This window comes from Clinocottus analis, unplaced genomic scaffold, assembly GCF_023055335.1.
Source record: "Clinocottus analis isolate CAN_PGR_092001 unplaced genomic scaffold, fCliAna1.0.p SCAF_11, whole genome shotgun sequence".
In the NCBI taxonomy this organism is placed as follows: domain Eukaryota; kingdom Metazoa; phylum Chordata; class Actinopteri; order Perciformes; family Cottidae; genus Clinocottus; species Clinocottus analis.
This window is the reverse complement of record NW_027175832.1, coordinates 4,610,852-4,633,316: the sequence shown is the minus strand read 5'-3', so window position 1 is coordinate 4,633,316 and position 22,465 is coordinate 4,610,852. Positions and strand designations below refer to the sequence as shown.

The following is a 22,465-nucleotide window of genomic DNA, read 5'->3' as shown; positions in this document are numbered from 1 at the left end:
AACAGTATGGTAATAATGTTGCTGGGAATGAATTTGGGAACACGTGGTTCGTACTTACATTATATATTAATATATTGGTATTTTATGACAACTAAACCTTTGCATGCATCTATATAATCCGTGAACACTTTAAAGAAGCATAACTCAAGCAGTCAATTGTACCCTCTAGTGGACAAAATAAAAGCCAATTGAATGACCCACTTATTGGTGCCCTTCACAGTGAGAAGCCTCTGCTCGCATAACTACTTCCAATACGTTTACAGATGTATAAGTCACATTAAAGTAGGTTTTTAAGAAATGATCACACTTTTCAGACAAGGACACTCGGCTGCATCAGTTTATTAACCTTTAAGCAATTGCTTCATTGTAATAAATCATTCCACGGCCTACAGTACAAATCTCATGGTACAAATCAGTCATTTAATTTTTCTATACACAATAAATACAAGTGGAATACAAAATTGATTCAACAGTTTATTATACCCTTAAGTTAAAGAATGGAAACTGGTTTTAGTGTGGATGCGTACTGTACACGTCAACCTGAGGCAACTTTGCAGAGGCATTGTGGTGGGTCTTGTTGGTTAATGGCCACACACCTAGTAAACTAAATATTGCTGCGGCATTGAACACCTTTTTCTGGCATTTCAAATCAAAATATTTCTTCCAACCTGAGCATACTTGTCATAACGTCATCTTACTTAAGGGCTTATTCTCATGAAAGCTAGTCTAACCATCCACAATGAGGAATATTTAAGTAAATTATATCCCAATTTAAATAACCATCTCATAGGTAACTGAACAAAATAGTGCTTGAATAAATTATTTTTGATTGGGACAGTCATCAGCATTGTAATTAATTAGAAGGCAAGTGTATCTCAAAAGTGTAATACCCACAACACTAGTCTGGGTTAATACAGTAGTCAGCTAAACACCCCAGCCTTTGGCTTCATTGATCTGGTAGTCACATCATTCTGCACCTGACAGTACTGGAAAACCATGTGTGTCGCTGCTGCAACAGACATTATACAGAGTCAGTGTGGTGGATGCTTTGTAGAAAACAGACCTCGAGTGAAACATCACACGAAACAATACACGAGAAGTAGAGGGAAAAAAAGAAGAAAAAAAAGGGTTGGAACACACTCCCAAGATTGTCGGTACAAATGCAATGTGCAATCCTGGTCATGTTCTAATTTGCATCCTTCTCGTCTGGGACCCAACCAAACCTGTATTAGTCTCCCCTGCCATTAGGGGTTCAAGTTTTATCAGACATTGCAATAAAGAGAAAGGGTTCCCCTCTTTTATTCATTAGCGGCACAATTTACCATGGAGCAGCAGGGGATACATAAACAAAATGCAATTTGGGAGCAAAATGCATGGGGTTAATTTTAACCCATGGTCTCATCACAAGAACAACAAGAGCTTCTCCTTTGACCTGCTGACAAAAGAAAAAAACTCAATCCCAAGTTCAATAATTACAATGAAAGTACCCAATAATAAGAGTAGTCATAATAAAAGGCATTTCAATTTTTTTTTTTGCATCTCTTAAATACAGGAATGCCAACAGGCATTATTTACAGCGCAACCCCCCTCCCCCACACCCCTCTCCGGCTTGTGAAGAGAGGTGTGACGAGGTCAATGAGGCCGGCTGCTGGACTCTGAGGTCCGCCGCTGGCGTGGAGTGCTGTGGCCGTTCATGCAGCCGTTGTGGCGTTTGCTTTGTCCGCCGTTCAGAATGTCTTGGATGTGCTGTACTATCAAGTTGATGGCCACTGCAGAAAATAAGGACAGACGTTTACACAGAGAACACCGCTGAATACCTGGTGCCTACATTACCCACAATAAAATAGTCAGCAGTTCAGTCAGACATGTTGATTTATTGCTCATAGCAGCTCCAATAGGCTCATTTCATTGTAACTCCACATCCCCAGATAATTCCAATTTCGAAACTTGTTGTCCTCAAACTCAACTGATTATTATTAGACTTTACATGCAAGTAAATTGACTGATCTGTAAAACTCCCTTTCAACAATATTCCCCAGCCTGAACAACAAGAATGTACCCGCAGTGTAATATAAAACAATTGTCCATACCAAGGTTATCTGCTCCTCGTGGAATAATCACATCGGCATACTTCTTTGTCTAGTAAAAATAAAGAAACAGTAAGTTACTAGCCAAAAAAAACATTTCTGATAATCAGTTATAAAAGATGCACAACCATATACTTTTGTGAGGTAGGAAAGTCACTTACTGGTAAACAGAACTCCTCAAAGGCTGGTTTCACAAATGTGATGTACTGAGCTAGCACTTGCTCCAGCTCCCTCCCACGCTCACTGATGTCTCGAAGAACTAAGACCACACAAAACCAATATGAAGACTTGCCATTAAATGCACTGAAAAAAGGTTAGGGGGTGCAATGCTGTACACCACCAACGCAAGAGTCACTACAAACCTCGGCGGGAGAGTCGTGTATCTGGATCTGTGTCGACAAAGAGCTTCATCTGGAACAGATCTCTGATTTCCTGCGAGTAGAACATGAGGATGCCCTCAAACAGGACCACGTCAGCCGGATACACCGTAATAAACTCCTCTTTCCTGAAACAGATTTCCATTTCTTTATCAGGGACTACACTCAGACGTGTATGCAAATAATAATAATTGCACAGCCAAGTTAATCAGGAACTGGTTCAACACGACTGACTGCGATTCCGTTCCATTACAACACCATGTTGGGCGATGACTAAACAGGAACTGAGTAGTGTTACGGACAGAGGTGCTCACCTGGAATGAGTGACAAAGTCATAAACTGGGATCTGGACAGTCTCCCCCTGCAGGATTTGCCTGAGTGTTTGTTTTATTAGCTCACTGTCAAAGGCATCTGAGGAAAGAAAATACAAACGCTCAGTTGGGATCTTTGCGAGACGTCGTGTTACTTAGCCCCAGTTACACTGGCTTGGTGTGCGCCAATGCCCATGTGGGACCCCACACTACACGTTTGGTAACCCAGGAATCCCTTTCCTGCAGCAGGTGTTGGGTTCAGTCCCTGAGCCTTAGAGCAGCTGCCTCTGAGAAAGGCCTGCTGACTGTGAGGATATAAAATCAGCCGAGAAAGGAAGTAGGAGCTTCAGGGGGCTAAGTCAGACTCCAAAAATGGAGTGTATTCTTCTGCCAAGACTCAGTGGTAGAAATCAGCAATGCGGGCCACTAAACACAAGCCTGATTTAAATGTTTTATATAAATTGCTTGTTTGAACTCACAAGTTATTGTAATCTAAATCAGAAAGCATGCATTATCAGCTGTTATTGCATCTCTTTCCATACAATATAAATTTGGTCAAGTACATGGAGAATTCCAAAACCACAAACCCTATCTACATCATATCTATATATGAAATGTGAAATGATATGACGGGCATCCAGCAGAGGGGATATATATCCCATATACTGCATTAGCTGTGATACTTTCTACTCAGCATGTGCATACCTGGGTGATCAAAGTTGAACTGGCCCTTAAGTGCTTTTGTCTTCTGCTCTGCAGTTAGCACCTTGTAGAAGCTGTCCTGGCTGAGGATGACCACCTGCCGCTGATGGTGATCGATCTTGTTCTGGCCCAGCAGCTCCATAATCTTCTCGCATACTGATGACTGCAGAAACAGACAGAAAGTAGGCCATTAAATTAAAAACTGGGGTGACCGAGCATTAACAGCCTACATGCATGGAGGTAAGATAAACTTACTTTGTGGTTAAAATCTGCAGGAACACTCGTATATTAGTCAACTCAAATATTAGTACAAAATATTTTCCCTTCAGTCTAACTGGAACAGAATTAAGAAATGTGTTACAAGCACAGTGACATATACGCAGAAAATAGGATGTGTGGGTAATTTCCCCCCTTTTGTGAGGTCAACTCACACAACCATAGGTGAAATGCCGAGAGACCCACCATGTTTGTCCCCACTGACCTTCCCAACCAAATGAATCTCATACCCAGTGCTGACTGGGCATTAACGGAGGCTCTGTTTCCTTTGTGCAAATGAAATTTACCCCCCCGCCCTTCTTTAGATAGCTAGCGGGTTGTGTCAACAAACTCAAATGCAACAATTTCAGAGAACTAACTAATCCACACTGATATTTAATGATTTGTCATGCTCAAACTCTAGATTGACAAACCAGGATTCTTTTCATATAGTAATACAATTATTGTTTAGACAGCTACTGGACTGGGTTTGGTAGACTATGATATGGCAATATCAGTAAAGTACTGTAAATAGGGATTATTGGGTTAATTTGTGTGCAGAATTAGCAAATCAGTCTTAACTTTTGTTTTCATTACGGATAGAACAAAAAAGTGATGTTCTGTATTCAAACAGAACTGCCCATCTATCCTTTAAAACCAAGCCTCAGCAGTGAGGGCGAGAAATGCAAAGTGTGCATTGCTGCCACGTTGTGCTGCCTTCAGGCCAGAGGGCTAAAATTGTATCTTCCAGTGCACGAGCAGTCACCTCACGACTCGATTAGTCTGGCCTCTAAACAGTACAGACACGCTTCCTTCAGTACCTTGTGTGGGGCTAACAAGAAGGAAAACACTGGCTCGATGCCAATGAGAAGATATCTGGTACAAAGTCGGAAGGAGGAGGTAACGGGGAGGACGGAGAGGCGAGCGTCTGCCCTCGTGTCTAAGTCTTTGAATTTGAAACTGCAAGTGAGACCGGTGAGTCACATATTCGCCGCTTTATCTTTGAATGCCGTTAGGCTGCGTTCGTCGCCGACACCCTTGTATTAATATCGCGTCTCCAAATAACGAGGCGTGCTCGCCATTACCACTGAACGGTCACAAAAAACACACCGGTTCATAACAAAGAAAATGACGTCATCAACAATATCCACCGGCTGGAACGTGGGTGTCACTGTCGGTGGGGTTTACTGTCGCTCTAATTACGGTAAAAGGTAAATCATTGAGGGTAGCGATGTAATCTATACTATTTACATACTACACTACATCATAACATCTGTTTTTTAACGATGCAGAACAAAGGACGTGGACAAGATAACACGTTTACAGTTTCATTCCGTCACCAACACCAGGTTCCGTTAACGTCATTTAAGGCAACATTAGCGGTTATCCCAGGTCAGTCGAACAAACCAGTGGGTAATTGTCAAACACAATTATCTTAATTATATGTTATAAAGTTAATTACAAGGTTTACACTATTTATTTTTGATGTAACTCTTCGGGTGGCCTCTCGACAAGCTCGCGCTCATTGTCTAGCCACCGTTAGCACAACCGGAGCTGTTGGACGTGATGGAATTTAACCGGGTGGCTAGCTCAGCAAAGGAAGCTCAAGGGTCCTCACTTAACGGTTATTGGTGCTGCTGACAACCGACATCCCGTATGAAACGGGGAAAAAAACTATTGCAGTAACGCGAAGTTCAGTGGGGTTAACGAACAATGGGCGACGTTAGACGCGGACCCGGTGAAGCTGATGCCACGCTGACTCGTTAGACTGACGAGAGAGCGGTCAGTCATAACTCAACGTCGAGTCTGTGGGTTCGAGTCGCTGGAGCCACGCGGTCGACCGGCAGGCGACAAAGACAGTCGCCGTGGTTTAGCTCGAAATCCAAACTATGACAATTCGCGAAACCCGTCAAATTAGCGAGCTGGAGTGCCAACCTTGCCGCTAGCGGTGCCCCCGGAGACACCGATGAGGAAAGGCTGTCGGATAACGTCGGTGTTCTCGCCGCGGTCCCTGAGGTGTGTTTCACTGTCCCCGGCCATGCTTGCAGTGTGCCGTCACAGCTGCGGCGCCGGAGTCTAAGTGAAGCGGAGCTCCGCCCACAACGCCAATGTCCGTTTTATGCGCTTGCTTTTTTTTTAACATTTATTTATTTACTTCTTTTTTTGTACAGTGTAGTTTAGCTTTGATATATGTAAAGTTTATATTTTATGAATACGTTTGTAGATAGTACCTTTCATATTTTTTGGGGGGTGACTGACAGTGGAAATAACCAATCGTTCGTTATGCCTTGACGGCTGCAAGTGTTGTGTACGTTTTAATAGTCTGTTTCATCCTGTCATCGATAACACAGAAATACAACATTTTTCATTTTAAACATAAAAAAGAGCGATAAAACGGAAAACCACAGCCGTTTTTCAGTTTCTGTTGTCTGAATCCTAAAACAGAACCAAACGAGCCGATTTAGTTTTTTGTAAATCTCTCTTTTGTTTATCGTTTTAATAAAGAGACGTATGCAGGTGACCGCACGACTGTGCCACGACAACATTATATTTATAGTAGATGATGCGAGAACATCATAACAGAACAATAAACATGAGAATATAAATCAATTAATGAATATAAATAAATAAACCTGGGCCGATGAGAGCATGAGAGCAGTTGACAACATGTGGTGTAATAAGCATTTATCTATGCACGCAGTGATAATCAACTCTTTTATTACTCCGATTTATTGCCTTATAGTCAACAGATGCCCCCTCTTCCATGTAGGTTTGGTTCTGAAATTAAATTTAAAAAATAACAAGTAGTTGCACGGTGCATACAACTCGGTTTGCGAATTAACCATAATCATCAAATATCAGATAAAATATAGACCATTTAATAAATCTGTATCAACAGATAATGAACAAAAACACGGGTAACGTTAACTAGAGATGTGGTTTAAATACTGCTATCTACTGGCAGAAAGGATAAACACTTTTTACTCTACGTGTCCTTATGCAGTCTCTGCTCCGCGTTCATTCTGCACAATACGGTGGAAGAATAAACATTGCTAACAGCAACAACTGTGCGCGCTTAACAATGACTTTGATTATAATATAACATATTGCATCCAACAATGTACGTGCTAATATAGAACTTGCTTTGTACATAGATAAAAGCATATTAAACCAACTGTAGTCAACTACTGTTGCTCACACAGTCCCATCGGCCCAAGTGTATTTCTGTATATTCATTTCTGTATTTTCTTACCAATGTACAGTATATGGGTTTGCATCATACTCTGAAAAAAACATGTTCATCTACTGGCTTTTATTTTGACATACCTGTACCTCCGGGTTACGGGTCTCGTTTCGCATCTCTCTTCGATATTTGAGTTTGGCTCTCTCGTATTTCATTTTTTTTTTATTCAGACAACAAAAACAGACACACGGCTGTGCGTTCCCGTGTTTTCGCTTGTTGTTTTTAAAAAGCTGTGGTTTTGAAATACGAGAGATCCAAACTCAAACAACGACTTGATTTTATTTTATTTGTTGGATCTTTTTGACCCGGAAGTACGAGTATGTCAAAATAAAATGAAATAGACTGAGCGTATGCAACAACTTCATATTTACAATCTGTGATGCAACAAGGTGTTCTGATTGTTCGTTTTTTAGATGAAACCATAAAACAGATTATCATCGTGTACACGGTAAGTTATTTTGTGTACGTTTTGAAAGAGTTAAAGACAACAGTGATACATAAACAAATGACAAAGCGAGTAACGTGAAGTCTGCATGTTAACGGTCTTACACACTTGTAACTAACTATAAACTGCTCGTTGAGTGAAACTCCCTTTGACGCTTTCTGACGTTGATGATGTCGGTTTTGTTTACACGACGGGGCGATGTTGCATCACGTTTACCAGCTAAATTAATGTTTTCCAGTAATCGGCTGATCTTGAAGCAATAAAGCCATTTTGAGTGGCGTTATGCTCCAGAGGCTCGTCACGTCCCGGCGGCTGCCCGCTGCAGCTGCGGCGGTGCGATGCGTCTCCTCGGGCTCAGTGGACATCAAGGTCCCGCTAAACTTCTGGGCTGGAAAGAGACAGACGAGCCCGGGGAAATGTAACAAGGAAAATGTTTACGAACCTGCAACAGGTGAGCCACACACATATTAATGTAATGTATGTAACGTATTGATTAGTTAGTTTCCCAACTGGACTTTGATCATTGCTGTGTGAACTGTCTGTCTGGGGATCTCTGGCATGTATAATGTATCATGTTTTGCTATCTTGATTTGACTGATAGTCTTTCTACTCAACACATTTTCGATATATGACATTTACTTATGCGTTTTATTTTTCATCAACACACTCTACTACGTGCATATCCACATGTGTCCATGTCGTCAAACATGGCCACGTTCGAATAGGCTCGGACCAGCTTCAGTGGTCAATATGGCCAAACTCAAGCTATTATAGCTTTTATGGTGCAGACTTTTTCTTTAAATTAAATTTAATGGCTAGAACATGTTTCTTTGGTGATCCTTAGCTCGAGGACAGCAAGCGTCCAAGGGAAAACCTTGAATTGTGCAAGCAAACTAACATTTCAACACGACTATGTCTTCATCAGTCAAAATAATGGATATGATTTTTAGGCTCTTCGTGGCTTGGATCCTAGTTTTTAATGCAGACTGCATTTGAGCCGGCACACAACTTAATTTCCTTATTCATTATAGGACGACTTTGAACCAGTAAAAACTAAATGAACAAGCAAAGTCATGTGGCCTTGTCAAACTGTGCAACTTTTTTTGTTTTGGACATCACTGTTGTTCCCATGACGTGTTTTCACTGTGCAGGGCGAGTCTTGTGCCATTTGGAGCCGTGTGGCGCTGTGGAGGTAGATCAGGCTGTGAAGGCTGCCAAGTCGGCGTTCGGCCATTGGAGCAAAATGTCTGGGATGGAGAGGTCGAGGATCATGATAGAAGCTGCCCATATCATTGAGGTGTTTTTGGTTTCCATCATAATTCAGTGTGTCTGTAATTGTGTCTCATAATTAGCACAACGATATACATTGTGTCTATTTAATGTAAAAAGAAAAGACATTTTTCTCGATCCACATCTTTACTGTCTCAGCGGATCTTTTGAAAGAGGCCAACACCTCTCAACACTTGTAGTATAAATAACTCAACACCTAATATTTCTGTAACTCATCTTGCTATCTACATATCTTCCTTTTGTGATCAGCACACTTTATATAACAAAACTGAATAGGGGACACTACCCGACCTAAATTAAGTGTATTTTATGAAAAGAGTTTTGTATTTCCAGTGTTGTATCTGAAACAAAATGTATGACACTTACTCTGGCTTTCATGTCCAGAGTAAGAGAGAGGACATAGCTGAAATGGAGGTGGTCAACAATGGGAAGTCCATCACAGAGGCCCGCCTGGATGTGGACTCCGCCAGACTGTGTATGGAGTACTACGCAGCTCTGGCGAGCACCCTCGCAGGTTGGTACAAAACAACTCTCACTCATTAGTTGTATCATTTCCTACTTTCCAAGAGGTCTTGAGACAAGAGGCAAAAAAAGAGACAATCGTTTCACTCTGGATGTAACTATGTAACCCACAATTTTACTTATGACACGGTTCAGTGGGAAAGCCACGCGCTCATATGATTTTAAGATATAAGGGAAAGTCTGATTTCTGTCAGTATTGCTGTGATATGTTTTGGTAGAAGAAAAGGCAGTATGTTATTTAAATGTACACTGCCCTTTTTTTTAACAAAAAGCTTAAAAATGTCACCTTTGTCTTCTTTTTGTCCAGGCCAGCATGTCCAGTTGCCTGGAGGGTCCTTTGCCTACACCCGCAGGGAGCCGCTGGGAGTTTGTGTCGGCATCGGTGCTTGGAATTATCCGTTCCAGATCGCTGCATGGAAGTCAGCTCCAGCCCTGGCCTGTGGTATGGGATACTTCTGAAGTTGTCAAGATAACAAATATTACCTTTAAAACACTGACATGGTTTCTGCTGTTTGTGGAGGTTATTTTCTTTTTGTTAGCTGTGTTTATTTTATTTTTTATCTAGCAGAATATCTCAAAAACTACCTTTAGGGATTCAGTGGCATTTGTTAAGAATTTGGGGCTAAGGATAACACCACAATGTCAAAATATAGAAAGCATTGATATAACTACTGAACAATAATTCTTTAAAGTAGGAAAAGGTTTTGTCCATTTCTGTCTCAAAAGACTGTCCACACAAACACCTCCTACAAGTTGTATTTAAGCTTTCCCAAATTTTGTACATAGAATATATTTGATGATCAGGTTGTTTTTCTTCCTGTGCTCTATCATTTGTCTTGAGTTGGTTTTCAAATTATTTTAGTTTTGCTTTATGGGACATAATTTGCTACAGCTCACCCATTTAAACTTACTTTGCAATTGCATCCAAATTTAAATGCACATTTACTCTTCGTGAGCCTGAAAAATGTGAAGGATTGTCACCTGTAGATGGCACTAAAGCATCATAATATGTTTAAATTAGTACATCCCAGTCATCATGATTCTGTTCATTGTACCCTTTTCTGATGTAATAAGCCCTAACATACTGTCTCAAAAACAACAGCTGATGTACGTGTCTTATTGTGCAGACTTGGCAGAGGTCGGATCTCTGAGGGCTTTCTTGTGGATTAGATAAATCAAACAACGAGTTTTACTTTTTCTGTTGCCTGTCATCTGAAATAGGAAACTCCATGGTGTTCAAGCCGTCCCCAGTGACACCTGTGACGGCAGTCATGCTGGCAGAGATCTATGCCCAGGCTGGAGCTCCAGAGGGGCTGCTCAACGTGGTGCAGGGCGGCTCGGAGACGGGCAGCTTACTCTGCCACCACCAAGACGTCGCGAAGGTGTCGTTCACCGGGAGTGTGTCCACAGGCAAGAAGGTCGGTGCTAGTTACACGGTAGAACTTCAAATTCTACACACCGTGCATGTTAGCGCGAGATATTAAACTGAAAACACAAGTCAATCATAAAACATAATGGGTCAGTTTGATTGCCTCGATGTGGGATTTGTAGATTTTGCGGCAAAGATGTTGAGGTCCGTTTTTTCCGCTTTAATCCTAAACGTGACCAGAACAATCAATGGTTATTCTTCTGTGTGACTTTGTCCCACAGATTATGGAGATGGCATCTAAGGGGGTGAAGCCTGTGACTCTTGAGCTCGGGGGGAAATCTCCTCTGCTCATCTTTGAGGACAGCGATCTGGAGAACGCTGTGAGGGGAGCTCTGATGGCCAACTTCCTGTCTCAAGGCCAGGTAGTTTATGTGTTGGAATGTTATGTGTTGGAATGCTGACACAACATGCGACCGATCTACAAATGAAAGCATATTATATTTGATTAAATGTAACACAGGTCTGCAGCAATGGTACAAGGGTCTTTGTTCAGAAGGATATTCTGCCTGAGTTTGTGGAGGAGGTGGTGAAGAGAACACAGGCCATCGAGATAGGAGACCCGCTGTTAGAGAGCACACGAATGGGAGCACTAGTCAACCAGCCACACCTGGAAAAAGTCCTGTCCTTTGTTGATCAGGCGAAGAAAGAGGTAAGAATGATCCTGATACTTTATTTTGCTTTGTCAACAGGCTCTTGTGCAGCAACATGAAATAGATCTTTTTGTAAATTGTTCTGTTTCTAGGGAGCGACAGTGTTGTGCGGAGGTGAAGCTTTTGTTCCATCAGATCCCAAACTCAGAGGCGGATACTACATGACTCCATGTGTATTGGGTAAGACTTCCATACATTTCATCATGAATAAAGTGGATTCAGAAAATACACATCTTCACTCTTAGATACAGTGATACAACCTATTTTGACCCCTTTTCTAATTCTGGCTGCAACATCACAAATATTTAGGAGTCAAAGGGCGGATTCATCTCGATTTGAATACAGGTTAGATCGGTGACTTAAAGGTCACAAAAGTGTTTGCCCTTTTCCTTTGTTCCTCGTTCAGGTGACTGCACAGATGAGATGACCTGTGTGAAGGAAGAGATCTTCGGCCCCGTCATGTCCGTGTTGTCCTTTGAAACCGAAGAGGAGGTGCTGCTGAGAGCCAATGACACCACCATGGGTCTGGCTGCAGGGGTCTTCACCAGGTGGGCAACCCCACAGGCTCATACATTGAGATTTCTTTCAACCATGATTGTCTTGAAACTTGAATAATCAAGATAATTAAACACAACTTCTGTAGGGATGTGAAGCGAGCCCATCGTGTGGTGGAACACCTCAAGGCTGGTTCCTGTTTCATCAACAACTACAACATCACTCCAGTGGAGGTGCCCTTCGGAGGGTTCAAAATGTCAGGTACAGGCGGGCTGTTTGCAGACAGATCAGGAGCTTAAACAACACTGACCTGTGTTTAATTTCATTTTCAATCTTTTTCAGCACCATCATGAAACCACATCAGTAGCTAATCTGGTTATTGTTGAGCGTACTTCCTTTTATTCCTTGCAATCTCTACATTCACCAGGTATAGGGCGCGAGAACGGCCAGGTGACAGTTGAATACTACTCCCAGCTGAAGACGGTGTTTGTGGAGATGGGAGATGTGGACAGCCTCTTCTAGGACACGCACATCAGTAGGATGGTGGAGCTGTGACAATGAGCCAGAGACTGAAACAGACGGTCTAGACCAGAACAACACTTCAGGGATGGAACATGAAACTTCAGCGCTCAAAGCGATGCGGAGCAAGACTGAATCAGAGGAGCACAAGTCTGTCCTGAAAATATGTTTAATATGTTCTGAATGTGAAATTAAGGTGATATGAAGCAGTTTGAAGCAACTAGCTATGAAGAATAGGAGGAATGTAACATTTTAATCTTAAAACATTTTAAATAAAAAGTTATCATCGCCGTCCAATGGAGGAAATTAAAGATTGATCTGTATTTGCTGAACACTGATTTCAGCTCTTGTAGAACAGATCAGTCACTGTCTACAATGTATGATATGTCTGTTCTCTCGCTTAATATATTCTGTGCAAAAAGCAACTTTACAGTGTTGTACTTTCAAAACACGGTTTACAAGTCAAGCTATATTTCTCTATCAATACACATAAATATATTTTTATATACACAAATTACAAAAACAATCAGCACCTTGAATGTTGAATTGATTTAATTTATCCACATTGTACAGTTTATGTATGCTTTCTGTACAATGCTGTTTGAATGAGAACTAGACAGTAACATCATGCTTAGTGGGTCAAGACAATTATGAAGGAACCGGTCTTGACACATGTTCATGTCAAATTAACTCTAACATAACAAAACTGTGTTTAACATTTCAATAAAATGAAGAAAAAAATTGATGCTTGTGTTTACGTTGCTGTCAGAGCTTTTGTTGTGTGTAAAGTCTTGGCTAAATTCTTCTTTTCTTCCTTGACAGATTTTTGGCAGCTGTAGTTCTCTGAGATAGAAAAAAAACCATCACCAAGTTTGCATTGTGTCATGTATCATATTCTCTAACCGGCATACTTTTAATACAGTGATCACCGTACTAATTATAGTATTTCTGATTGACTTCAGTTTAATTTCAGGCCTGATAAATATTAAGAAATGTGCTGAAAGCAGCACAGAGCTGCGACTTTTTTGTTCTACTGACATTACTGTATTGGTAAGCAGCGAAACACTACAATAAACTATATTTTATATAAAGTAGGTAATGTCCTTTTCTTTACATTATGTGCATGTAATAATATACAAATATCAATACAATTGTAATATGCATGAAAAATAAATTGCTTATAGTAATTAAAATATCATGATCAATTTGACTTGAATAGATGTGACCCGTATAGGAGGGTTTCACTGTATAATCATGTCTCTAGTACAACTATACCTTTGCCATGGATTTTTTCGATTTCTTGAACTGGGCAGACTCTGTTAAAAGGACATTTAACATTGTGAATCTTTTAATATATGTTTACAATATTTTTTGTAAGAGTAGCAGCACAGACTTACCATCTTCGGAAGGGAGATCCTCTTCGTCAAATCTTTTCTCACGAGAATCCTGTAACCAGGTGTTTACAGACAATCATAATAAACTTAAAGTGAACTACACCAGCTAACAAAATAACCTTGTTACATGGGAGAACTGACAAGATTGATCAGGAAATAGCTAGATTTAGCCATTTTTGATAGAGGGAATGTTGTGCTTGCTTACAGTGTGACTAACATAAAAAAGGAATCCAACATTTAATAACATTTTTCTGCACCCACCTTGATTGTTTCCATCTCTGGGGGATTGCTCTGAGAAACTTGATTAGTCTCCCTCATGTGGTTCCCTTCTTGAAGCTTCTCCAGCCGGCTTTGTTCTGCCGACACACGCACTCTCAAGGTGTGAAATTCCGTCTGCACCTCACCCACCTTGAAGTGCACAGCCGTGCCTTCAAACCAGAGGCTGTCACACTCGCCCTCCTTGAAGCCTGGCGGTTGGTAGTCAGCTGGGGTGACTTTGAAAGGAGAGCAGGAGGAGATGTTTACAGTGTGCAGCCCAAGAAATTACAACATATTCTTAATTCATTTTGTACGGCAGAGACATTGATGGATCTTACTGTCGTCATAATAGTAGAGCTTCATGGTGAGGTACACGTTGTTGGGGAGGACTTCCAGGTTCTGCAGAAGCAAGAAGAGCTTCCTGATGAGCAGCACTGAGGCTCTCTTGGTGTCCTCCAATGTCACCTGCATATCCACACCATTGAATCTGTGGTTTAACAGAGGTTATATCATCATCACATATTGGAGGCCTTATCCAATACATCTATGCAAACAGAGAAATTATATCCAAACCTGAGTACGTCCATCTCTGGTCCCTTCTCAGTGTATCTGAATTTGAACTGGTATGACTCAACAATGCACTGCAGAGAGAAATGTTTCCTAATGTTAATCAGACTTCACCTTTAAATTATGATTTGACAAAGTAGTGTTGCTTTTCAAAAATGTTACATCATTTACATTATTTCCAGGCAACTTACATTTGGTTTCTTTGGATTGGTGTACACCTAGATTGCAATAACATGTTGTACAGAGTTATTGTTTTTTTCTCTCTGTGTAAGCAATGTGTTAATAAATGTTGCTGTTCAAACTTAATTTACTTACCCCAATGAATACAATCTGGAGCTGTAAAAAGGACAACATTGAGCGAGAGTACTATGGATCAAAATGGCAGACCAGATAAAACATCACAAAATCAAAGTATTCACGGAAGCACTTACATACTGCTTCTCCAATGCATCAAAGCAACCCATCATCCTGGAACATACAAGACAAAAAAGAATGAAAACATCAATCAGGAAAGGAAATTTCATTCAGTCACCCAATGCTTATTATCACTGCCGACTTCCTACTCCAGGTGTTCAGCTAGCTGCTGTGGGCAGCAGACCAAACCACGACTATTATTCTGCATTAGGGCAGGCTTATTCTAATAATTACCATTTGACAACTTTGCTGGCACCAGGGGTGTTGCAGTCCTGACGCAAAACTTTGATGCACAAATCTGGTGAAAAGAAGAAGAAAAAAAGGTTATAACAGCATGTATTACTCTGATGAAGAGCAATGATTACAACCCCATGTGTGCATTGTAGAAAAACACAGTTAACAATAAATGAAATGTGTCAAACGAGTTCTGATCTCGCATTATGGTAATTTCTATGAATTGCATGCATGAATGTTCCTTATTTTCTTTAACTTCTACAGTATCTATGGTCATGTGTGGTCACCTTCCAAATATCTGGATTTGTAAGCATCCTCTGGAAAAATCCCCCTGAGGTAGGTGATGGAGGAGACTGCCACCGCCATCAGCCTCTTGACAAAGACAAGGGACTCCTGCTGTGTTTTCAAGTCCTTCAGGAACAACTGGGTCCACTTTAAAAGAAAAATAAACCAGATAAATGAAGGGGTTAAATTTGACTCGTCAAGTCAAGTTGAAGACCACACGATGGCGCAGTTGTCCACGTCAAGTGTCCTCCACTTGCAAATCATTATAAACATGGCCTTATAAACGCAGACACGGATTAAAGCAAATGATGGGACACGTTATTGTTTGCCAGCTCGTGTTATGGTCAAACCTCGGCAGTTTCCTCCTTGTTCTTCCCGAGGCACAGCTTCCTGGCGGCCATTGTTTCCCTTTCAGGTGCCGGAGGGTCTTCAAAGCTAACGAGTAACGATTAACAATTAGCCAAGCTAACTAACTTATATGACAATATGCTCCCCGACACCAAGCTAACGCAGACGTTACTAAAACTACGACGTTAGTAAAGGCGTCTTTCCTCACATGGCTATTTTAATATGTTGTCTGGAGTCTCAATAGGTGAGGCTTCAGTTAAAGTTTAAGTTACTCAAACGCTATGGTTACTGGAACATTAGCCAGGATACCATATCGTTTGTCTTTCCCGCCTAAAGTATCGCCGTCGCCACATAAATGACCGGAAGTAAATATTTAACTAATATGCTGTAAACATGAAGTAAGCGTCGGTATTGAATTAATACAATATTAATATTACCTTTCCATAAGGACGTATCAGATAGCATTATAATTAAAACACTTCCATGGATGAACATTAACATCTAATGCATTAATTCAAGTCAAATAAATCCTCTGGCATGTCCAACCAGAGGAACTTCTCATTTACCAGCTCTAACACAGGTGTAATTAATAATATTCATGATGGCCTTGTTTGATTTAAGGGTGCCAGGTAACAATCCACAATACAGGACCCTAAGTGATACACAATTGAGATTTTTAAAGTTTGCCCTATAGCAAGGAAAAACTTCTGCTATGCAGTTTTAGAAGAAATAATAAAAGAAGTTGACAATGAAACCTATTGAGTTGACACTCATATGCAATAGTAATGAGAGGACTAGTCAGAACAAATAAGTAAAAACATCTGTGTGCAGCACACAATTAAGCAAACAATGAAGCCTCTGGTTACCTATTAGGAAAACCTAATGTATTGTAAACTTTACACATTACTGTTGCAATGTTATACATAGACATAATTCAGGATAAGCCTCAATATTATTTAAGATACTTAGAACTGGAGTTTATCTTCCACCTTTCTTTGTATTTGTTTTATTATGTGCTGTAATTGTTCAATGAGGTCACAGTTGTGATAAATATAAAGGAATAATAGGGCCTCAATCTGATGCTGTGCCATTTTGAAAGTACATGAACACAACCAAAAAAACAAAACACCTGATTTATTAGATACTGCTAATCAAAACACATTCTAACATTTCCTCTGTGATGTTTGACATAAATATGTTCCTTTACAATAACAGTAACAATAACAGATGTATGGACTTCTTTATTTCGATGAAAGAACATACGTTGTTCACTGTAAAAAAAAAAAAGAAGTAAAGCACAACATCATTCCAATAAAACTGTTTGCGTGGTCATTTGCAGTTAAGAATAGTAAGGAAGGACATTACAATTGGACAAACAGAGATTAAGTTTAGCCGGACAGTGAACATAGCATACATTACAACAACATAATTACACAATGATATACTTTGGTCATAAATCCACTATTCGCTCCACAGACAACTCAATACACAAAGCATGTTCTCTGGAAATGTAATCTCTAAATGAAATTTCTACAGCAGGCTGCAGACTGTGGGCTTGGGTTTATTACTGCTTGGAGAAGAAGGCTTTGCTCTTCTGGACGTCAGGTTTGATGGTGTCACTTCCTGGTTTCCAGCCGGCTGGGCAGACTGAAAAGATAAACCTGTAATGAGTCCTGGCCCGGTTGACAAAACAGTAAAGACATCTGCCAATATGATGCACATGTACAGTATATATAACCTCTTGTGCCGTTAATTTAAAGCAGAGAAATGCATCAAACATTTGGTTGCATAGAGCAATGCATTGCCCTCCTTTCTACATCAATTTCTCTACTCGGTATCAGCACTGATAAGAATATCAAACGTTGGATTTGAATAAACCTTTTTTACGTCCTGTATTACATGTACGTCACAAATTCTTTTTGTATCATACATGAAACGTTCGATCCAAATCAAATAATGTGGTTAGAAGTACAAAGGTTGGGCACTTGGGTCGTGGAGAGCGAGGTGAGTAATTATTTCACTCACAACATAGCAGATTTTAAAAATCTTATGGCAACAGAAGGGCTTAATAAACTCATGTTATATAAGAACACAACACAAATACATCACATACTTTAAAGGGCCAGTGCGTAGCAATGTTGTTTCAGTTGTTCAGTCGGTTGCAATCTGTTGCCATGAATATCCTACACACTTACAACACCCTTAAAGGCCTGCAGTATGTTACAGCTGTAACTTACCTTCTCCGTGTTTGTCAGTGAACTGAAAGGCTTGAATCAAGCGCATGGTCTCTTCGACGGAGCGTCCAACTGGGAGGTCGTTGATGGTGATCTGTCTCAGGATGCCCTTGTCGTCAATGATGAACAGACCCCTGAAGTAGAGAGAAAGAGCAGGTCTTAAGTCTCCGAAGACTGAAAGCGTGTAATAATTATTGGATGCCTGGTGTAGCCTCCCGAAGAATTCAGCTCGACAACTTCTCTAGTTCTCTTAATTAATTTACTAATTGATCACAAGTATAGTAACAAGCGCTGCAATCGCGATAGCAGAGAGTCGTCAAGTCAACGCGCAGTATGACACAGTGCAAAAACCAGCCCCCAACAGCCGGAAGTTCGGCTATAATACACGGTTTTCCGTCATAAACATCTGACATTTAATTGGCTCTAACTTGTCTAAGAGGAGGAGAACCGTGTCCTCATCTTTTCTCACAGAGTGGGACGTTCAACAGCCAGTCTGCTTCTCTAATGTCAATATACTGATTAGCTTCCCTTGAGAACCGGACATTTCAGAGACACAACTACAGCTGCAGAGCTGTGTTTACTGACCTCGCTAACCTGAACTTTAATAGACATGAAGAATATGAAGAAGATATACAAAATATAAGGATTTATATTATCAAGACCTAAGTGAACGCAAGAAGGTTCATGTTCTCTCAGTTGCTGCCTGAAACTTTTTTAGGTTGGTGCATTTAATGGTATGTAAAAAGAAGTGAACCATCTCCCTCCATCAGCAAAAGCAACTAAGACTGGAGTTATTGTTTCTTATCTTTATCAAAGCAGATTAAAACTCCACATTGTTAAACCCACCGGAAGGCAATGCCGTCATCCTCTTTCAAGACACCATAATCTATGGAGATGGTGCGCCGTATGTCAGACACCAAGGGAATCTTCATAGCACCCAGACCGCCCTGCTTTCGTGGTGTGTTGATCCTTTGAAAACATTAACCGAAAAGGAAAAAAAGTGAGACATTTTCAGGAGTGAATCCGCACAATCAATGTGTAAAGGATAAAGCTGGTAACTACCATGCAAAATGGGAAAAGTGTGAGTCAACAGAGGCGCCGATGACCTCACAGCCGATCTTCTTGAAGTCGTCGGCAGCATCACTGAAAGCGATGATCTCAGTTGGACAAACAAAGGTGAAGTCCAGAGGATAGAAGAAAAAGACAACATATTTCCCTGCACCAAAGGGATAGAAAACAGATCAATCTCTTGGACCTGCAGTAATTACAGGCTAATTCATTCTAGTCTTCAGTAGTGTAAATTAATATCTATTCAATAAATTCTAGGATCACAAAGCAGCAGTGCATCATAGTCCAGAAGAGAGCGTCATCAAAGCCAGCCTTCACTCAACAGCGGATGAGACACAGGTTTACGGTGTACCTCTGTAGTCTGAAAGCTTCAGGTCACTGAACTGTCCGTCTGGCATCACGGCCTTAGCTGTGAAGTCTGGGGCCAGTTTTCCAATTTGTGCTTTGCCTGCAGCCATCTTCAGTCTAACGGGATAACAGAAAAAGGAAACAGGTTAAAAATGTTCGCAATCTCAGGAGTGCACAAACATGTATAATCCAAAACCATTCCTCATTTACAAGAAAAAGTGTGTCTCGTGTATAGAACGTCGAGCCAATTGAATAATTTCTCGTTCTGAAAGCACATAATCATCAAACGCCATATCAAAAGTTGAAAACTAATGGACAACTATTTCGATAATGGTTTAAATTAAAGGACATTTTTCAAGCATCAATACTAAATATTTCCTTGTACTAGTTTCTCCAATTATTCATTTCTGTTGGTCAGAACAAAATATATGTTGACATTTACCATGGACTTGTGCATTTTCATTATTTCTTAATAATGAATGTTTTTTTATAACGCATGTCTTCATCAGAGTGAAGCCGTTACAGTATTATGCAAATACCAGTGGCCTATAGAAGAATCACACGTGTAATACTGTTGTAAGCTACAACATTGAGCACATAAACAGCTCTCTAAGAAGCAGTGTTCTGTTGTATGTGTCTAGGGGCTTTTATTATGAAGGAAAAAAACGGAAATAGAAGAGGAGAGGAAATGTTCTAGTGGTGTGTGACAATAATTAAAAAGGTTGCCGTCTTGTGCAAACTACGGAGCATCGTGTTGTTGTGTTATTATTATTGTAAAGCCCAAGATAAAACCTCGGCTTAAGTGTCTGTAACAGCTATTATGAAACGGGGGGAGAAAAAAAAGAAAAACTGAAGACTGTTGCTAGACTCAAAATGAAAAAAAAAAACAGTGATTGATATACCCAGACCCCGAGCATGTGAACTGGCAACAAACGAAACCTATGAACCATTCTCACTTCTTCTCTTTTTTAATTTCCAGGCGTTTCCGCATATGGAAATCTACAACAATGTTTCTGATACCAGGTAAAGACTACATATATATATATATATATATATATGCGTGCTGCTTGTCATCAACTGCAGTACTAAAATATTTCTCCTGAGATTTGAGTTATGGCTCTGGACCATCCATTCTGGCATCAACTGTAACTTAAAGTCCTTTTTGTCAGTGGAAACATCCAAGTAACAACTTGCTAATTATCATTTTGTACATTCACAAATCGCTACTTTTGAAACCGTGTCGTTTTTTCTCATTTTGTGAAAACCCACTTGTTGAACTGGAAATTTAGCAAACGCACCGAAACCGAAAGAACACTTATAAATAGCGTCAACAAACCGGACAAATGAACACTGTAAAAAACAAACTAGTAAAAGAGCATATAAAAACATAATGAAAAGCATTCTAGGACCTACCTTGTTTTCACACCACACCAACAAGTGTGACTGGCAGACTCGATTGAAACATATATACCAAGGCTCACTTCTCGCGATAGGTCTGTCAGAACGTGACTACAGCCCACGCCAGTCGGTCCAGTGATCCAGTCTCACCAACTTCCCACTACACAGCATGACTTTGCACTTTTTCTTCTGACTTTTCTTTCAATTTGGGAAGTTAAAGAGGGGGGTGGGGGAGTGGCCCACAGGAAATATTCTTCACGCTTTATTTTCAAAGTCTCGCACTTATTTAATAATCCCTGTGGGACAGCTGCCCTACATATTGCATCCATCTTCAATAATCAGGGCAACCTGAATTTGTTATATAGCCAATTGGGATTAATAATCCAAGTTGACAGCCATGCAGGAGTCATGAGGTTTCATCTTCTGACTTTAGGATACAGAGCCAGTTTGTATCGTCACCATGAATATACATCAAACAACACCTTTATATTGCTGCTGCTCGATGGCTCCCTGTTGGAGCAATTTTAGTGCCTTATCAAGTATTTACTGATTAACTTTCCCACTCAAGAAGTAGACCACTTCCTCATAAAATCCACGATCTTTTATTTGGTCTTCTTTGCTCTGTGTACTGACCCACAGACATATAAGAAGACAAACGTGAGCTCACATTCTACATTGAAGTGTTCTGTACATTATAAGAGTGAATTGTTATCACCAGAGTACATTTCAGAGGGAACTGCAGGGAAGTCATTTCCATACTATGAACAAAAGTTGCCCATAACAGAAAAAACACTACAACAATGTCAACGTACTTCATTAAAGATAGACTGGGACAATTGCACTTTAAAATATTGCTCATTCTATTACGCCCTATAAAACCATTACATATGCAGGTCAGTTTCCTTCATGTTTCCTGGATTTTCATATACTAAGCTGTATTTACACTCGCACACGATGGTGCACTGTTGCAACACCTTGTGCTATCTCGTGGAAGGCATTGTTCATTCTCATTTCCTCCACTGCTATATTTACTTAATAAGGAGGGTGAGGAAGACCAACCTCTGCTTTGTCATGCCGGTGACATTGCATGAGACAGAGGCAATGAAAAAGGATTTTCAATTGTCATTTCATCCATTACAAAAAGAGTCTGTTATAAATAAAACATGTATAATTTAATAAGAATATCACAAAAAATTCTCTGCTAGTTTGTTTTGTTTTATGTGTCTCTTTTTTAATCTTTCACAAAAAATGAATAACAAACACCATGTAACTTCTATTGACATATAAATGATTGGCTGAACGGCCGTGATGTCACACTGACAACTATTATGTTGACACCGGACAACAGTCGTTAAGACCCTTCTTTTCTTTTAACACCCTTTGTTTTATAGTTATTACAAAATTTAAGCATTTTACCCATTAAAGCTCTCACATCTAACACAGTTAACTTACACACAAACATAATATCCTGTATTTTCGAATAAGCCTTGACAATTATTATACTCCAAGAAGTGAAAACACAATGAAAGGGAAGTGAACCATGGTTCCACAACCGACAATGATGTAGTGTCGCAGTGTCAAACTAGCTGTT

General features: G+C 40.2%; 4 protein-coding genes across 6 annotated transcripts; 1 reads left to right on the top strand and 3 right to left on the bottom strand.

Annotated features, from left to right (window-relative positions):
• Positions 1-321: 321 nt before the first annotated feature.
• On the bottom strand, positions 322-5,799 carry uck2b (uridine-cytidine kinase 2b). The gene is made up of 7 exons (XM_068567618.1): positions 5,668-5,799; positions 3,481-3,640; positions 2,779-2,875; positions 2,450-2,592; positions 2,249-2,346; positions 2,091-2,139; positions 322-1,769 (listed from the first exon to the last, which is right to left on the bottom strand). The coding sequence occupies exons 1-7, from the start codon at positions 5,770-5,772 to the stop codon at positions 1,633-1,635; spliced, it is 789 nt and encodes a 262-aa protein (XP_068423719.1). The 5' UTR covers positions 5,773-5,799; the 3' UTR covers positions 322-1,632.
• Positions 4,550-13,298, top strand: aldh9a1b (aldehyde dehydrogenase 9 family, member A1b). 3 transcript variants are annotated; one of them, XM_068567578.1, is made up of 12 exons: positions 4,550-4,707; positions 7,660-7,872; positions 8,573-8,718; positions 9,096-9,225; positions 9,541-9,675; positions 10,455-10,651; positions 10,884-11,024; positions 11,123-11,311; positions 11,405-11,492; positions 11,719-11,860; positions 11,956-12,068; positions 12,235-13,298. In XM_068567578.1, the coding sequence occupies exons 2-12, from the start codon at positions 7,704-7,706 to the stop codon at positions 12,327-12,329; spliced, it is 1,545 nt and encodes a 514-aa protein (XP_068423679.1). In that variant the 5' UTR covers positions 4,550-4,707; positions 7,660-7,703; the 3' UTR covers positions 12,330-13,298. The 3 variants fall into 3 exon arrangements, with proteins under 3 accessions (XP_068423679.1, XP_068423689.1, XP_068423668.1); XM_068567588.1 differs by lacking the exon at positions 4,550-4,707 and adding an exon at positions 4,893-4,943; XM_068567567.1 differs by lacking the exon at positions 4,550-4,707 and adding an exon at positions 7,337-7,424.
• Positions 12,861-16,175, bottom strand: zte38 (zebrafish testis-expressed 38). Its single transcript, XM_068567603.1, has 12 exons — positions 15,829-16,175; positions 15,481-15,625; positions 15,194-15,257; positions 14,977-15,013; positions 14,861-14,881; positions 14,737-14,763; positions 14,552-14,619; positions 14,317-14,465; positions 13,982-14,214; positions 13,724-13,772; positions 13,602-13,642; positions 12,861-13,169 (listed from the first exon to the last, which is right to left on the bottom strand). The coding sequence occupies exons 1-12, from the start codon at positions 15,877-15,879 to the stop codon at positions 13,122-13,124; spliced, it is 933 nt and encodes a 310-aa protein (XP_068423704.1). The 5' UTR covers positions 15,880-16,175; the 3' UTR covers positions 12,861-13,121.
• An 876-nt stretch (positions 16,176-17,051) lies between these two features.
• On the bottom strand, positions 17,052-20,934 carry prdx1 (peroxiredoxin 1). Its single transcript, XM_068602794.1, has 6 exons — positions 20,890-20,934; positions 19,481-19,593; positions 19,123-19,276; positions 18,907-19,029; positions 18,064-18,194; positions 17,052-17,473 (listed from the first exon to the last, which is right to left on the bottom strand). The coding sequence occupies exons 2-6, from the start codon at positions 19,584-19,586 to the stop codon at positions 17,391-17,393; spliced, it is 597 nt and encodes a 198-aa protein (XP_068458895.1). The 5' UTR covers positions 19,587-19,593; positions 20,890-20,934; the 3' UTR covers positions 17,052-17,390.
• Between the last annotated feature and the right edge of the window lie 1,531 nt (positions 20,935-22,465).

What these genes read in the sequence shown, in the direction of transcription:
- zte38 (XM_068567603.1), bottom strand. Translation starts at nt 15,879, where the DNA reads ATGGCCGCCAGGAAGCTGTGCCTCGGGAAGAACAAGGAGGAAACTGCC. An exon ending in ACAAGGAGGAAACTGCCGAG is followed by an intron (nt 15,626 to 15,828) that starts GTTTGACCATAA and finishes TTTCTTTTAAAG; the next exon opens with TGGACCCAGTTGTTCCTGAA. An exon ending in CAAATCCAGATATTTGGAAG is followed by an intron (nt 15,258 to 15,480) that starts GTGACCACACAT and finishes TCTTTTCACCAG; the next exon opens with ATTTGTGCATCAAAGTTTTG.
- prdx1 (XM_068602794.1), bottom strand. Translation starts at nt 19,586, where the DNA reads ATGGCTGCAGGCAAAGCACAAATTGGAAAACTGGCCCCAGACTTCACA. An exon ending in GAAGCTTTCAGACTACAGAG is followed by an intron (nt 19,277 to 19,480) that starts GTACACCGTAAA and finishes CCTTTGGTGCAG; the next exon opens with GGAAATATGTTGTCTTTTTC. An exon ending in CACTGACAAACACGGAGAAG is followed by an intron (nt 17,474 to 18,063) that starts GTAAGTTACAGC and finishes TTATCTTTTCAG; the next exon opens with TCTGCCCAGCCGGCTGGAAA.
- aldh9a1b (XM_068567578.1), top strand. Translation starts at nt 7,704, where the DNA reads ATGCTCCAGAGGCTCGTCACGTCCCGGCGGCTGCCCGCTGCAGCTGCG. An exon ending in AAGCTGCCCATATCATTGAG is followed by an intron (nt 8,719 to 9,095) that starts GTGTTTTTGGTT and finishes TTTCATGTCCAG; the next exon opens with AGTAAGAGAGAGGACATAGC. An exon ending in ACTTCCTGTCTCAAGGCCAG is followed by an intron (nt 11,025 to 11,122) that starts GTAGTTTATGTG and finishes AATGTAACACAG; the next exon opens with GTCTGCAGCAATGGTACAAG.
- uck2b (XM_068567618.1), bottom strand. Translation starts at nt 5,772, where the DNA reads ATGGCCGGGGACAGTGAAACACACCTCAGGGACCGCGGCGAGAACACC. An exon ending in GACTTTGTCACTCATTCCAG is followed by an intron (nt 2,593 to 2,778) that starts GTGAGCACCTCT and finishes AATCTGTTTCAG; the next exon opens with GAAAGAGGAGTTTATTACGG. An exon ending in TACACGACTCTCCCGCCGAG is followed by an intron (nt 2,347 to 2,449) that starts GTTTGTAGTGAC and finishes GTGTGGTCTTAG; the next exon opens with TTCTTCGAGACATCAGTGAG.